Source organism: Balaenoptera musculus, chromosome 9 (assembly GCF_009873245.2).
Source record: "Balaenoptera musculus isolate JJ_BM4_2016_0621 chromosome 9, mBalMus1.pri.v3, whole genome shotgun sequence".
NCBI classification, from domain to species: domain Eukaryota; kingdom Metazoa; phylum Chordata; class Mammalia; order Artiodactyla; family Balaenopteridae; genus Balaenoptera; species Balaenoptera musculus.
The window spans coordinates 99,067,231-99,081,113 of record NC_045793.1 but is presented as its reverse complement, the minus strand read 5'-3'; the positions used below and the strand labels follow the sequence as shown (position 1 = coordinate 99,081,113).

General features: G+C 50.1%; 1 protein-coding gene across 2 annotated transcripts; it reads left to right on the top strand.

The window, feature by feature from the left end:
* The first annotated feature begins 1,186 nt into the window (after positions 1–1,186).
* LOC118901222 (coiled-coil domain-containing protein 201-like) lies at positions 1,187–12,601 on the top strand. Of its 2 annotated transcripts, XM_036864320.1 has the most exons (4): positions 1,187–1,362; positions 2,710–3,357; positions 7,599–8,081; positions 10,926–12,601. In XM_036864320.1, exons 2-4 carry the CDS (start codon positions 3,340–3,342, stop codon positions 11,010–11,012), a joined length of 588 nt encoding a protein of 195 aa, XP_036720215.1. In that variant the 5' UTR covers positions 1,187–1,362; positions 2,710–3,339; the 3' UTR covers positions 11,013–12,601. The 2 variants fall into 2 exon arrangements, with proteins under 2 accessions (XP_036720215.1, XP_036720214.1); XM_036864319.1 differs by lacking the exon at positions 10,926–12,601 and having other exon boundaries at positions 7,599–8,785.
* The last annotated feature ends 1,282 nt before the right edge of the window (positions 12,602–13,883 follow it).

The following is a 13,883-nucleotide window of genomic DNA, read 5'->3' as shown; positions in this document are numbered from 1 at the left end:
TATTTCACTCCCAGGTCGTGGATGCAGGAGCCACAGCACACCATGCAGGGCCACAGGGGAAGCACCAGAGTGGTCAGGAGGTAGAGAATGGGAGCAAGGGGAGAGCCAAGGCCATGGCCTTTATTGGGGTCTCCTTAGGAAAGGCAGGGCAGGGCAAGGTGAAGAGCTTAGGACTGGCTAGTTTGAATAGTGTTGGTGGCTCTAAGCTATAGAGTTGGCCTCTGGTTGCCTGGTACCTGGCCCTGGGGTGATCAAGGCAGAAGAATTTTGCCTCCTGGGGAGCACAGCCCAGATAGAATAGGCCTGACTCTGGATTGGTTTGTTCTCATATATCAAAAACATGCTCCTGGATGAGCCCTTTTCTATCTCCAAGAATTGGCTAGCCAGGGAGGGCCAGTCTCTCCCAGCCAGAAAGGTTTGTAAGGTGCCGAAACATCATACTATACAGAAAAGAAAAATATATACAATACAGAAACAATAAGTAATTCATTGTGCTGGAGTTCAGAAGAGGCACCAGTGTGAGGCGGAAATGGAAACCACTGGTGAAGCATGGCAACTCTAACAGCATGGGCAGCGGGCGTGCTGACAAAAGATGCTGCCGGTTGCTGAGTATCTACCACGTGCCAAGCATCGTACTGAGGAATTCCTACACGTGATCGGAACACACAGTGGGGTCACTCTCATTGTCCTGGGCCCACACCTTCTAAATGACCAGAGCCAGGCTCTGAAGCAGCCCTTCTTACACCAAGAGCATTATTGGTATCCGTAATGCAGCTTTCAGTGTGGCAGACTAGCATGCGTGTGCGTGCCTGCAACTTGGACTTGAATCACACTTGAGTTCAGCCTCTCCAGGTCCTCACCCGCACAGCGAGGGGAACTCGGGCTTCTGGGAGTCAACACAAGGAATGTAGCGGGCTCTGGGCAAAGATCAGGAGCTTGGAGGGTGTGGGTCAGTTCCTGCCATGGGCCAGGCCAGGAGTCCCTTCAGGGCCCCTGTGCATGCCCAGGCCCCCGCACTCTCCCCAGAGGGCTGCCTGATGTTGTAGTGAAGGGCACTGCTGACGGGTAACACTGTGTGCTAGACTAATGCAACTCTGGACACACACTGAAGATTTCACAATGTTTTTATTCACGAACACAAACAGAAGAGCCTTATGTTGTGCTCAGAGCAGTGTGCCCAGGTGCCATGACGTCAGGGGGACCCTGGGGGTGGACTGATGCAGCAAGAAAACATTGGGCCAGATCTCAGGATGCTGGACAGTGTCCTGGCAGCTCCCACCTTATTCACTCCAGGACTTTGGGCAAACTCTTCCCCTCTGCAATCTTCAGTCTCCCCATCTGGAAAATGATGGACTGTACCAGGTGACTTTATTTTTTTAATTATTATGTACTAATTACATGTTCTTTTTAGAAAAACGTAAAATGGATTTAAGTGGTGTTAAAATTTCCCATCATGTTACCTCCTAGATATTACCAATGTTCCCATTTCCATGAATCTCTTTTTGGATGTGTGTGTGTGTGTGTGTGTGTGTGTGTGTGTGTATGATGTGTATATGTATGATTTTTAAAACGGGATCACACTATACCGTCTGTTCTACAGCATTTTTTCATTTAATATATTATGAACACAGTGTGTCTACAGTGTGTGCTTACATACACAAGCATACATGTGTGTACATACATGCACATGTACACACACATGTTGACACACAGATTACTGGCTGCAGAGCATTCCTGTCCTCAGATGTGTGTGCACTTCTATCAGGGCTCTTAAAGTTAACGCTCCACAGATGTAACAGGAAATGAGTGACTACTTGGTCTGATTGTCTCCTGATGCTTCTATAAGTGGAGCTGCCCCTTCAAAGGTCGTGCATGCTCTCAAGCCTTGCACCCAACGCTGAAAGCTCACCTGCCCTCCGGAAGGGCTGTGGCCACCAAGAGCCCGAGCAGCAGGGTGGCGAGGGCTCCTTTCCGCCACCCGCAGCACCTGAACCTGGAGAGCTTCCCCAGTGTGATGGTCTGTGCTAACAGAAGGGGATGTGTCCCCAGTAGAACCCCTGTCTCTGACAATCTCCTTCAACACTCTTGGGCGCCTCCAGGATTCAGGGATCTCAAAGCATTAGGATGTGACCTCAGATACTGCCTCAATTTAAAGACAAAGGAGAGAACGGGGACAAAGTCCAACCACCCAAAATCACACAGCAACATAGTGGCAAAGTTCAGATGGATAATACTTTTTAAAAATACCAGAAGAGTAGCAAGGGCAAAGAGTGCTGATTTTGGAGTCAGACAGTCTGGGCTTCTCGTCTTTTTTGTTGTTGTTCATTTTAAAGTATTATTAGTCACACCTGAGAGTGAATGAGTTTATCAGATCTTTCCTGAGAACAGGTTTTTCAGAGGGTGAGAATTTAGTGGTTCTGCTAGGCGCCCATAAATGATCCTGAGCAGCTACCCGCCACCCCTCACGGCTCAGTCTTCTCCTCATTGAAATGGCGATAATAAACACGCTGCTCTGGGTTCCTCTGAGGCTGAGATCATGTCTCAGAACCAACGTTCACAGGCTGTGGGTTCAGGTTGGCAGCTGTTGCTCTTCCCCGCTGCGTCCTCCCTTCAGCCCCTCCCCACGCCCCAAGATGCTTAAGGCGAGGTGGGAGGTTAGTGCGTTAAGTGACCAGTATTCTGAAGTGGTGTTACCATTCATTCACTCAGCGTCACCTGGGAGTCGTTAGAAATGCCAATTATGGGTCCCCGTGCAGACCTACTTGCGGCTGGGCCCAGCTCGGGGCTCCAACAGGCCCTGGAGTGGTTCCAATCAGCTCAAGTTTGAGAACTGCTGAAAGAAGGCTGGAAAGGAGTTCTCAGAGCAGCAGGGACTTCCGAGTCCGATTGCTGGGTCACCCTCAGCTGTCCTACCTTCCGACTCTGCACTCCAGTCATGGCAGGGCATATCTCTGGTCTCGGATGCCCTGGGGACTAAGGTGGGGCGATGATCTCCACTCCTTTAGGATGTGGTGGCAATGTTGGTAAACCACTTGGCACGCCGTGAGGGCACCCCCTTGGCTCATTGTTGGGGGCACCCGCGGGCCCTGACTTCCTGAAGGCCCGGACACACAACCCAGTTGCACACAGAGGGACCTGCCAGGTGGAGCCGCTCAAGGCTCTGGGCTCCACCCCTGCGTGGCTCTTGCGCCTGCGGGGTCATCAAGGGGAGAGTGCACACAGGTGGGCTTCTGCACGCCTGCGTGGGCCTGCCGTGTGGGCACCGCGGGTACTTCAGGGCGCAGGGGCTCGCCGTGCACTGCAGCTCGCCAAGGCGTCTGGTCCCCGCTGGGAAGCAGGATGGACCCCGGGGCGCAGGTAGGCCAGGGCAGGATGGGGGCGAGGAGGAGGGATGGGGGCGAGGCGGAGGGATGGGGGCGAGGCGGAGGGATGGGGGCGAGGCGGGGGGATGGGGGCGAGGCGGGGGGATGGGGGCGAGGCGGGGGGATGGGGGCGAGGCGGAGGGATGGGGGCGAGGCGGAGGGATGGGGGCGAGGCGGAGGGATGGGGGCGAGGCGGAGGGATGGGGGCGCGCAGGCAGGGTCGAGGTGGGGCGGTGGAGAGGGAGGCTTCTGGGTGTGCCTGGGGCGCAGGTAAGCCGGGGCACGATGGGGCTGGGGGGTGGGGGGTTGGCGGGGTGCCGGGGACCAGGCAGGAGGGGAGGGGCGCTGCAGGCGGCCGAGGTAGGGGGGCACCCGCTCCTGCCGCCGGCTGAGGCAGCAGCAGGATCCGCCTGAGCTCCCGGGTGGGTCGGCCAGGTCCCGCGCTGGCATCAGGGCGCCTCCTGGTCCTCGGCCGGAGTCGCTGCACGACTCCCCTCGTCCTGAGCCCCAGGCCCACTTTTCTCCCCGACGGGCGACCTGTGCTCGGAGGCCCCGCTTGCCCAGGCGCGGCACCCAGTGCGCCATCCCAGAGACATCAGAGGGGATTCCCTTGTTCTGCTACCCCCTGCGCCCCTCTTCCCCCAAACCCTCTGTCCTGGGTCTCGGCCTCTCTGGGGAAAGCCTGGAGGCCCAGGGAAGCAGTGGACGGCCGGCCGAGGGGAACCCATGCAACGCGTTGCTCCAGCAGCGAAGTGGAAAGTGGGGCTGCACAATTAGGTCGCAGGCCCCAGGGGAAGTTCAAAACCTGACCTTCATAACCCTCTATTTTGGCTCCAGTGGCACCAGCTGACTCGGGACCCCTCAACCACTTCCTTCCCAACCAGGGGATTCCTGGGGGGATTTCTGAGCCTCGGTGTGCCTGTCTCTTCACCAGCCAAGTAGGGTTTTCTTTTCTCTTTTTCATTTGTAAAGACGTAATACGTGCCCATGGTTGCAGAATAAAAAAGCATAAACAGGTACACAGTGACTCCCGCCACCCTCTGTCCAGCCCGCAGCATAAGTAAACATCATGTTTTTAGCCTCTTCTGGAACTTTCTTTAGATTCTTTTTTTCCCTCCGTTTGTACAAAAGGACTCTACCTAAAACAAAGAGATCTTTCCTTATCCGTATATTAAAAAGAAAATTGTATATAAAACGCTGTTAAGGGTCCTTGCACGTTTATCCATTAGGTTGTCAGTTTTTTCCTAGATATTAGAAAATTAACCCCTTATTTATCTTTTCTAGAACTTGTGTTTTATCTTTTTTTCATTTAGTATATCATCTTTTTAAAAAAATTATATTTAGTTTAACTTATTCTTTTCTTTTATGGCTTCTGTATTATGAGTTATCATTAAAAAGCCTTATTTCTGACAAATTTACAGAGGAATTCACCACTGTTTCCTTCCAATTCTTATATAGCTTTGCTTTTTTACATTTAAATATCCATTTGGAATTTATCATGGTGAATGATGTGAATAAGAATCCAACTTTGTTTTAGATTTTTTTTAATTATTCTGCTTTTTCCTAGTAATCTATGAATTTTTAAAGAATATAATATTCAGTCCCTTGTAATTTATTTTATATAAGTTATGAGGTAGGAACATGGTTTTACTATTGTTTTGGTTTTTTTCCAAATGACTGACCAGTCAAAACAACATGCAAAGAGAAAGAGAAAAAAAACCTCTCTTCCCTACTCCTTTGAAAGCCTATCTTTTCCCATATGATATTCCCATATGTATGTCGAGACCATCTTTTTAAAACAATACTAATTTTTTATCTGTAAGCTTTGTATATATATTTGTAAGACAATACTAAATCATTTTTTCTGTAAGCTTTCAATATGTTACAATATCATTTTATTAAAAAACATCTAACTTCCAAAATTGAATTATTGGCTCTTTATTCACTTTCATAAATGGGTTAGTTAAAAGTAGCTCCTGTTAATAAGAATATCTTCGCTTGAAGTTTCTTTTTTGTAAAAGCCCAGCCTTCCCCCTCACCCCACGTCTTTATTCTGAGATCTCAGTCCCTGTTTGAAGTAGGAAGACTTAGTCTCTTTTGACAAGTGCTGATTATCTTCCAAGGGGTTTGGATCATTTCTTTTTCTCCTTGATCTAGCAGGGGCTAAAAAAAAAAAAAAAAAAGTGAATTATCCTTACTACTTTATTTCTGTTTCTCCTTATTTCTCCTTGGATTTTGCTCTGTGAGTGTTTATGCTATACTGTCTGGTGCAAAGATAATTATAACAGAAAAGCATTTTGGCTTTTATTTTTTATTACACTGTACTTTTGTGGTCTTAATGTATTTTGCCATGAATTCAGCCTTTTCCAATATAAATAGTGAAGCCCCTGAATTTTTTCACTTGTTCTTCTCTGATTGTCTTTGCCATCATTCTACTAAGAAACTTTCTGAGCACCTCATCTTCAGCACATCCTGCTGTGTACAGTGTGGAGTTGGTTTTTCTTTCTAATCCAATCTGAGAGTCTTTTAATAGGTGAGTTTTTTCTCTTTGCATTTGATGTGGCAGCTGTTTGAACTTTACTTCACCAAACAAGATATATAGATGGTAAGTAAATGAAAAGATGTTCAATATCATTAGACATTACAGAAATTCAAATGAAAACTACTATGCAAATGAGATACTACTACTCACCTATTAGAAAACTGAAATTTAAGAAAAATTTTAGGGGCTTCCCTGGTGGCGTAGGGGTTGAGAATCCGCCTGCCAATGCAGGGGACACGGGTTCGATCCCTGGTCTGGGAAGATACCACATGCCATGGAGCAACTAAGCCCGTGTGCCACAACTACTGAGCCTGCACTCTAGAGCCCATGAGCCACAACTACTGAGTCCACGTGCCACAACTACTGAAGCCCATGCACCTAGGGCCCGTGCTCCGCAACAAGAGAAGCCACCACAATGAGAAGCTCGCGCAACGCAACGAAGAGTAGCCCCCGCTCACCGCAACTAGAGAAAGCCCAGCGCAGCAACGAAGACCCAACACAGCCAAAAATAAATAAATAAAATAAATAAATGTATTAAAAAAAAATTTTTAACTGACTGTACCAAATACTGGTGAGGATGTGGAGGAACCAGAACTCTCCCTCGCTGCTGGTGGGATGGAAGGGATGGAAGAATGGCATAGCCACTTTGGAAGACAGTTTGGCAGTTTCTGATACCAACTCATTCTCTGGAGTAAATCTTATCTTTCAGGTTTATTTAGAGTTACGTTAATCCATTCTAAGCGTCTTTGCTAAAGGAAACAATGTTCAAAAGGACCCCAAGGGCTACACAGAAGACGCCATGTAAACAACCATGATCAGTTCATCCTCCCAGGAGGAGGGGGCGCTTCCTCCCTGCTTTCTGGCGGAGCTCAAGGCACCTTGGTGCGTGAAGCCAGACCTCCACAGACGTGGGCGTCACCAGCTCTGATCCACAGCTCGTCTCTCCTGCTTACCTGCTTCTGGTCACTCACCCCACCCCGCCTCGACGTTCCCCTCAGTTCCTTGATGAAGACACACCCACGTCATAAGAATACTGTGAGAAATCCCGGAGAACAGATTTTGAACGTTGCAGCATACTCCATGGAATAAATGTTTCCATGGGAAACCCTCCCTAGACTGTATTTTCAGCACCTCTAATGGTTTAATCAAGGGTTTATTTTGGAAGAAGAAAAAAGGTGGCCATGATGGACTCGCTGCTGTCTGTCATGGGGTTTGGCACTGGGATATTATCAAGCTTTTCAAAAGCATCACACCTCACCCCGCTCTCAGCACCTGCACCTGCACGACACAATTCCACTTGCGTACCAAAAACCGCAGTTTTGTTTTTTCATGTTGAGTTTCAATGTTGAGATGATTTCATTGACATTTCAAACTTTTTTTTTTCTGAAAAAATATTACCTGAAAGTCATCTGTTTTTCAATCCTATCCTTAAAAACCATCTTTCTGACGGATGCTTAAAATTTTCACCAAAAAAAGACAAAGCTAGTGAAAAGGCAGGCACAGCATGAGTGTAGTCTTGTCCTGTGCTGGGTTTCATCTTGGTGCTGGAAGCTTCCCTCGCTGGGGCAGAAGTGGAGTGTCTGCCTCACGGTGGTTGTACCTCAGGAACGTGCCCGGTGGGGCTTGGTGCCGGGCCCAAGTCTCCACTTGCTGTGACCTTCTAAGATGCTGACCTCTGGGCTTTGTTTTGGCAGGTTCCTGGGTTGAGCTCCTCTGAGGATGAGAGCCTTTCTCCCGTGACCAGACGGACGTCCCTGACAAGGGTCCTAAAGCACAGCACCCCAGAGGGAGCTGCCCCCAGCTGGCACTCAGAGCTACTGGGCGATGTCTCCTCACGCCAGGAAGGGGGCTCTGCAGGCGGGTCCCCACTGCCTGTGCGCTCCCCCTGGGACCTCCCTTCGTCCCCGGGAGGGCTCAGCCCCAAGGTCCCCCTCAGAAAGAGGCGGCTTTCCACCATCCGGGCCTCTGAGGTGCCCAGTGGGCAGCTAGGATCCAACTCGGACCCCTTTGCTTTTGAGGAAGATCCGCCCGTGCCAGCCTCGGTCACCCGGCGGCGACAGCAGCAGCAGCAGGGCAGGTCCCCCCGAGCAAGGAGATCGCCACCAAACTTGGGATTGCCCGGGATCCCAAACGCAGCCAAGAGGAGGCCACGGGACCTGAAGAGGCTAGCTGCTGCGGTAGGACCTGACCCCGACCCATCCCCTGGAGCTCTGGGTCCCTGCCCAAGGCCCCCTGGGAAGCAGCCTGGTGACAACCGAGAGAGCAAACGCTGCCCGTTCCTCACTGATGGGCCCCTGGCCTGGGCATCATGAGGTCACCAGGACTGGAGGAGATCGTCCAGCTCAGGGCCCTGCCTGTACCCCATCCTTCCCCCACTCTGAGGGGTCCCCGTGACCCCACGAGAAGGACCTTTGCTTGTGCCATGAAATATGTGCCTCCCACGGTTCCCACGTGCTCCCCAAACTCCTTAGCACCGTCTGCCTTCCCGTGCTGTAGGGATGAGGCAGCACAGCGTGGGAGTCCCCGGAAGGGCCCTTGCTCTGTCCTCCTCTCAGCCGCGAGCCCCTGCAGCCTCCCCTGCTCCCCTGTTCTGGCCGACCTTGGGGTCCTGGTGGGTGGAGGGTCTCCTGGTCCCTTCCTGCTGTAAGCTCTGCTTCCCAGCCCCTCAGCTGGTCCTTCTGGTGACCTGATGTTCTAGGAGCTTCTCGGGAAGGGGCACTGCTGTGGGCGCTGCCGCCTTGCCTTTCACGCCAGATCCTCTGCCCATTTTTAAGTTGGGTTTGCTTTTGGGCTATTGAGTTATATAAATTCTTTATCTATTTTGGATATTAACCCCTTATCAGATGTGATACGATTTGAAAATATTTTCTCCCATTTCATAGGTTGCTTTTCATTTTGTTGATGGTTTCCTTTGCTGAGCAGAAGCTTTTTAGTTTGATATAGTCCCACTTTTGTTTGTTTTTACTTTTGTTGCCTTTGCTTTGGTGTCAAATAAAAAAATCATCACAAAGACCATTGTCAAGGAGCTTACCCCCATGTTTTCTTCTAGGATTTTTATGGTTTTAGGTCTTACATTCAAGTTTTTAAGCCATCTTGAGTTGATTTTTGTGTATGGTGTACAATAGTGTTCCAGTTTCATTGTTTTTGCATGTGGCTGTCCAGTTTTCCCAACACAGTTTATTGAAGAGACTGTCCTTTCCTCATTGTACATTCTTGGCTCTTTTGTCATAAATTGACCATATATACATGGGTTTATTTCTAGGCTCTCTATGCTGTTCCTTTGATCTATGTGTCTGTTTTTATGCCAATACCATACTGTTGTTATTACTATGGCTTTGTAATATAGTTTGAAGTCAGGAAGCATGATGCCCCCAGCTTTGTTCTTTCTCAAGATTGTTTTGGCTCTGTGGGGTCTTTTGTGGTTCCACATGAATTTTAAGATTGTTCGTAAAAAATGTTTCGTAAAAAATGCCATTAGAATTTTGATAGGGATTGCACTGAATCTGTAGATGGCTTTGGGTAACATGGACACTTTAGCAATATCAGTTCTTCCACTCCATGAGCACAGAATGTCTTTTCATTTACTTGTGTCATCTTCATTGCCTAGTGGTCTCTTTTCTCTTTCCTGTCTTACTTTTTCACCCTACTTCTTCAGAGTGTCATTCGGTTCTACCTTCCAAGGTTATCTACTGCAGGACGACTTGCCTTTCCAGGAGCTCCCTCATTCCCGTAAGTTCCTCCCATTGGCCTTTTGCCCCCTCTGCTTGGCTTCACTTGCCTTTCTGGGGCCGCTGCTCATGGAGTGGGTTTTTCTGATGCCGCCCTCCACACCCTGCTGAGTCTCAGGACCGTGCCTGGTTGTAGTCAGGAGCAGGTAATTACCAGCAGATCAGAAGCTCCGTGTGCATTTCTGGGTGGGTCCTGTCGACTGGGGGCTGCCCGGGGGCCTTGGCTGCCTCTCTATTGCAGGACAGATGCTTCCTCTCGCTGGTCAGTATCCCCACAAGCTAATGTCCTTCTGCCAGGAGAAGCATGAGCCTGGCTGGAATATTCTGGAGCTGAAGAAGAGAAGGGGCCTGCGGGTCTCACTGTTTTTGGTGGGGGGGAGATTGCCACAAACCCTACCTGCCCCCAGCCGAGCCTGGGTCCCCAGAAGCAGTGCAGCCCCTCCATGCAGGCAGAGACCCTCTTCCTCAATCACTGGGACAGACGCTGAGTCCCCCACAGCACCAGGCTCTCCCACTCCTCATTTTGCCCCTGGGGCTTGCCTCTATTTTTATACTTTCAGGGTATTTGGAGGACCCTGACCCACAGTGGGGGGGGGGCCTGCCATTGGTGGCCGGCAGACCCCAGCCTTCTTTCCTTTCGCCTCCACGATTGTCCTCTGAGAGCCAGTCCCCACACCAAACACCACGGGATCTGGCTAAGCCACCTGAGCCCCGCCCCCCTCCACTTTCTATGTGCCTCTGCCTTGTTCAGCAGCCTAAGTCATCCTGCTCCCATCTTCCCCGCGCTGTCCTGGGGACCCTCTCCCTCCCTCCCCTGCCCTGAGCAGCTCTGGAAGAGCCCCTTGAAAACACAGTAGGAAAATGGCCTGTCTAGACAGCCTCACACAGACACTCATCTGCAGGTGCCAACCACCCCTCACGTTCCCAGCCCATGCCTAGCTGGTCCCTCCTTGTTCCTGTCCCCTCCCCAGTGACCTCTCTGTGCCCTTGTCAGACCCAGATCCTGGGGTCCTAACCCCATCCGCTCACATACCTGCCTGTCCCCACACTGGGATTCGGTCCTCTGGGAGGTTGCTAGCTCCGTCTTGGGGTCATGGTGCCCGGCATGCGGGGGCAGAGCCGTGGAGGCCGGCGAGGCCAGCTCTCACTTGTGGGTCCTGGATGGTGCCTGAAAGTCAACCCGTGGGAGGGTCTGCAGCCCTGGGTGGGCACCTGCTTTTCCTACACAGATTGTCTCCAGCAAAGGTCAGTGCTCCTGCAAGGTAGACCTCAGAGATGCCTTTCTTTTAACAGACAGAGCGACTGAGGCAGTGGGAGATCCACCTGCTTCAGAACATCGAGGAGGCCACCCAGCACGAACTCACCATCGAAGACGACTGAGCGCTCAGCCCCGGGACCAGGACGCAGCTGTGCTCAGGAGCTCCTGCTGCGGCCTGACTTACTCATCTGTCCATCCGACCGTCTGTCTGTCTGTCTGTCTGTCTGTCTGTCTGTCAACCCCACACCTTCCTCAGGACTTGCTCTGGGTCCAACCTTGACCTCCACTGTACCTCTGGGTGGGCTGGGAGGAACTGGCTGATGATCTTGTTACTCAGATTGCAAACGTGGCTTTCAGAGGCGCCAACTGAGACGAGGGGATGGAGGAAGCAGGTACAGACAGGTGAGGTGGATGCCCGAGGGCCACCCTGGAGGTACCCAGAGATGAGATGTAACCCACCTACCCTGCCTTCTTCCCCAGCACGGCCAGGTGAGCCTGAGATGCTGGGATGGCACAATGTAGGGAATAGGACCAAGTTGCACAGCTAAATACCAAGGAGCTAGGCAGCCCACCCAGCTGGAGAGGACGGGGTCCTAGGCTGCCACTCCAGGAAAGGCCAAAACAGTGGCCCTCAACTGGAGGGCATTCTGAGAATTTGTGGGTGCTGGTTTGTTTCGGGTACTGGGGGGCGGGGTGAGGAAGTTAACCCCCTGCAGTAGGGCGGGGCTGCCTCCTGTCCCGTCCTTCTCCAGAACTGAGCTCTCCACCTCACTGCTTAGGATAAGGATCCCACCAAAGGGCTGGAGGGTATCTGTGACCCTCATACTGTAAGGAAAAAGAAACGGGTGCCCAGGGCACTTCAGTCAGCATAGCCCAGCGTCAACCTCCCAGGTCCAGGCATCTCTGAGACACGTCTGTTGGTGGACCCGTTGTGGTTATGAATACAGAGCTAGATTTTATCCTTGTAAATGCTTTCACACCACCCCTCCACTTTGAAAGTGGTGGTTTTTTTCCTTCTAAAAACCAAAAATGCTTACGTTTCCGGTGCCATCGTGTGCTGCCTCCGCAGCCCATCCTCCAGGCCAGCCATCCGTGACCTGGGTCTTCTCAGGGACGCAGATAAAGCTTATTGCTAGAGCAGAGTCCAACCGGGCGCCCTAAACAGAGCCTCAGGCTGGCCTGAAACGACAGGAGGTGGCAGATTCCAAGGGCAGGCAAGGTTGAGGATGGTCTAAGAGAGAGGGAAGGGTCTTACTCTGGAGCTGCTTGGTGGGTGGAGAGCATTCCAGGTCAGAAAGGTGCTCCCTGGAAGAGCCTGCATTTGTGTGGAGGTTTTGAATAAAGAAGGAATGATTGGGATTCCTCACGGGGGATTAGATGCAGGCTGGGGGCTGCAATTATTGGGATAGTTGCTTCAAATTTCCTCTGTTGATGTTCTTATATATGTTGGTAAGAACTTATTTACTGTGTAGTGTGTTTAAACATTTAAGTTTTATGAGATGCTCTCTCCTTTACAAGCTGACTATTCAACTTGTTCACTTTTTCCTTTTTTATAACAATTACCAGATCATAGAAAAGTTCATACTTCTGTGTTATATTTGAAAAATTAAGAAGCAGAAAAACTACCTATAATTGCATAAAATGGAGATTAAATACTTCAGTGTAATTCCTTCCCGTCTTTGTTATTAAAAATAAACAATTTTCACGAGAACTCTTCCCAAAGTCTGTGTCTGATGCAAAGTAATTCAGATGTGTAACCAAGTGAATTCTATCTCTGTTTTCGTCCTTTAAAAAAATTCTGATTGAGAATGAGTCCAGGGAGGAAGGAAAATAATGTAGGGACTTTGGGAAAGCTTGTTTTGAAAGACTGGGAATTATAGGGACTCAGGAAAAAGGTTTACCCATGAGATAATTTCCTAGATATTTATGTTGAGTCTTGTCGACTGAAAAAAACGCACAACCTAAAAGCTGAGAATTTTTTTACTCAGAGGACTTACCGAGGACTTAAGCCTGGATACAGCCTCTCGGATGGCTCTGAGGGACGGTTCTGAAGAGGTAAAGGAGGAGCCAGGATATATCACAGTTTTTGAGAAAAAAAAAAAAGGTCGTTGAACATCAAAAGATTATTGCTAATTAAAGAAGCAGACATCTCAAGTTAAAGCTTTTAGTGCTTTTCTATATGGGAAGACGCAAGAGTCTGGACTCCTCGAAATCATTCCTTTGATGTGCACCTTAGCTAACCAGGGCCAGCATCCAGTTTTTCTGCATCCTGAATCCCCTCAGGGTGCACCGTTGGTGCAGCTGCAGTGGCTTCGGGCTGCAACATCCTTTGTTCACTGAAATGGCAGGTGACATTCTTTGTCCACACTCTCCTATGTATTGACAAAACAGATTCTTGACTTCCCGGGTGGTCCAGTGCTTCAGACTCCGCCCTCCCAATGCAGGGGGCGTGGGTTCGATCCCCGGTTGGGGAACTAAGATCTTGCGTGCCACATGGCATGGCCAAAAAACAAACCAAAACAAACAACCCCCAAAAAACAAACCGAAAAACCAGATTCTTACATTCATACAATTGGAGTATGTGTAAGTATCGTAGGCCCTCTAGTTAGTGTTTAAAGTGCAATTCTCGTAAATATCTCCCAAGTTAAACACAGATGTTTGTGCACATGTTGCATCCACTGGAGGACGCCGGCGGGAAGCAGAAGGAACAAGCCTGTGCTGGCCAGTCTGCTGCCCGAGGGCCAGATTGCGCAAGCGGAGCGGAGTCCGTCTGACCCCCAGCACCCCACTGTGTCCTCGGAGGAGGGCTGGCCTGGGAGAAGCTGGGAATGAACAGGAGGGGACATTCTCAGGTCGAGGCACTCAGGACAAGCTCAGGTGGGATGACCAATGAGAATCTGCAAGATTTCCAAATGAATGGTTGTCTTTGGCAAAATGACAAATCTCTAACAGTAGCCCTTGGGAATTACACTAGTGATGTTCATTTAGAGACC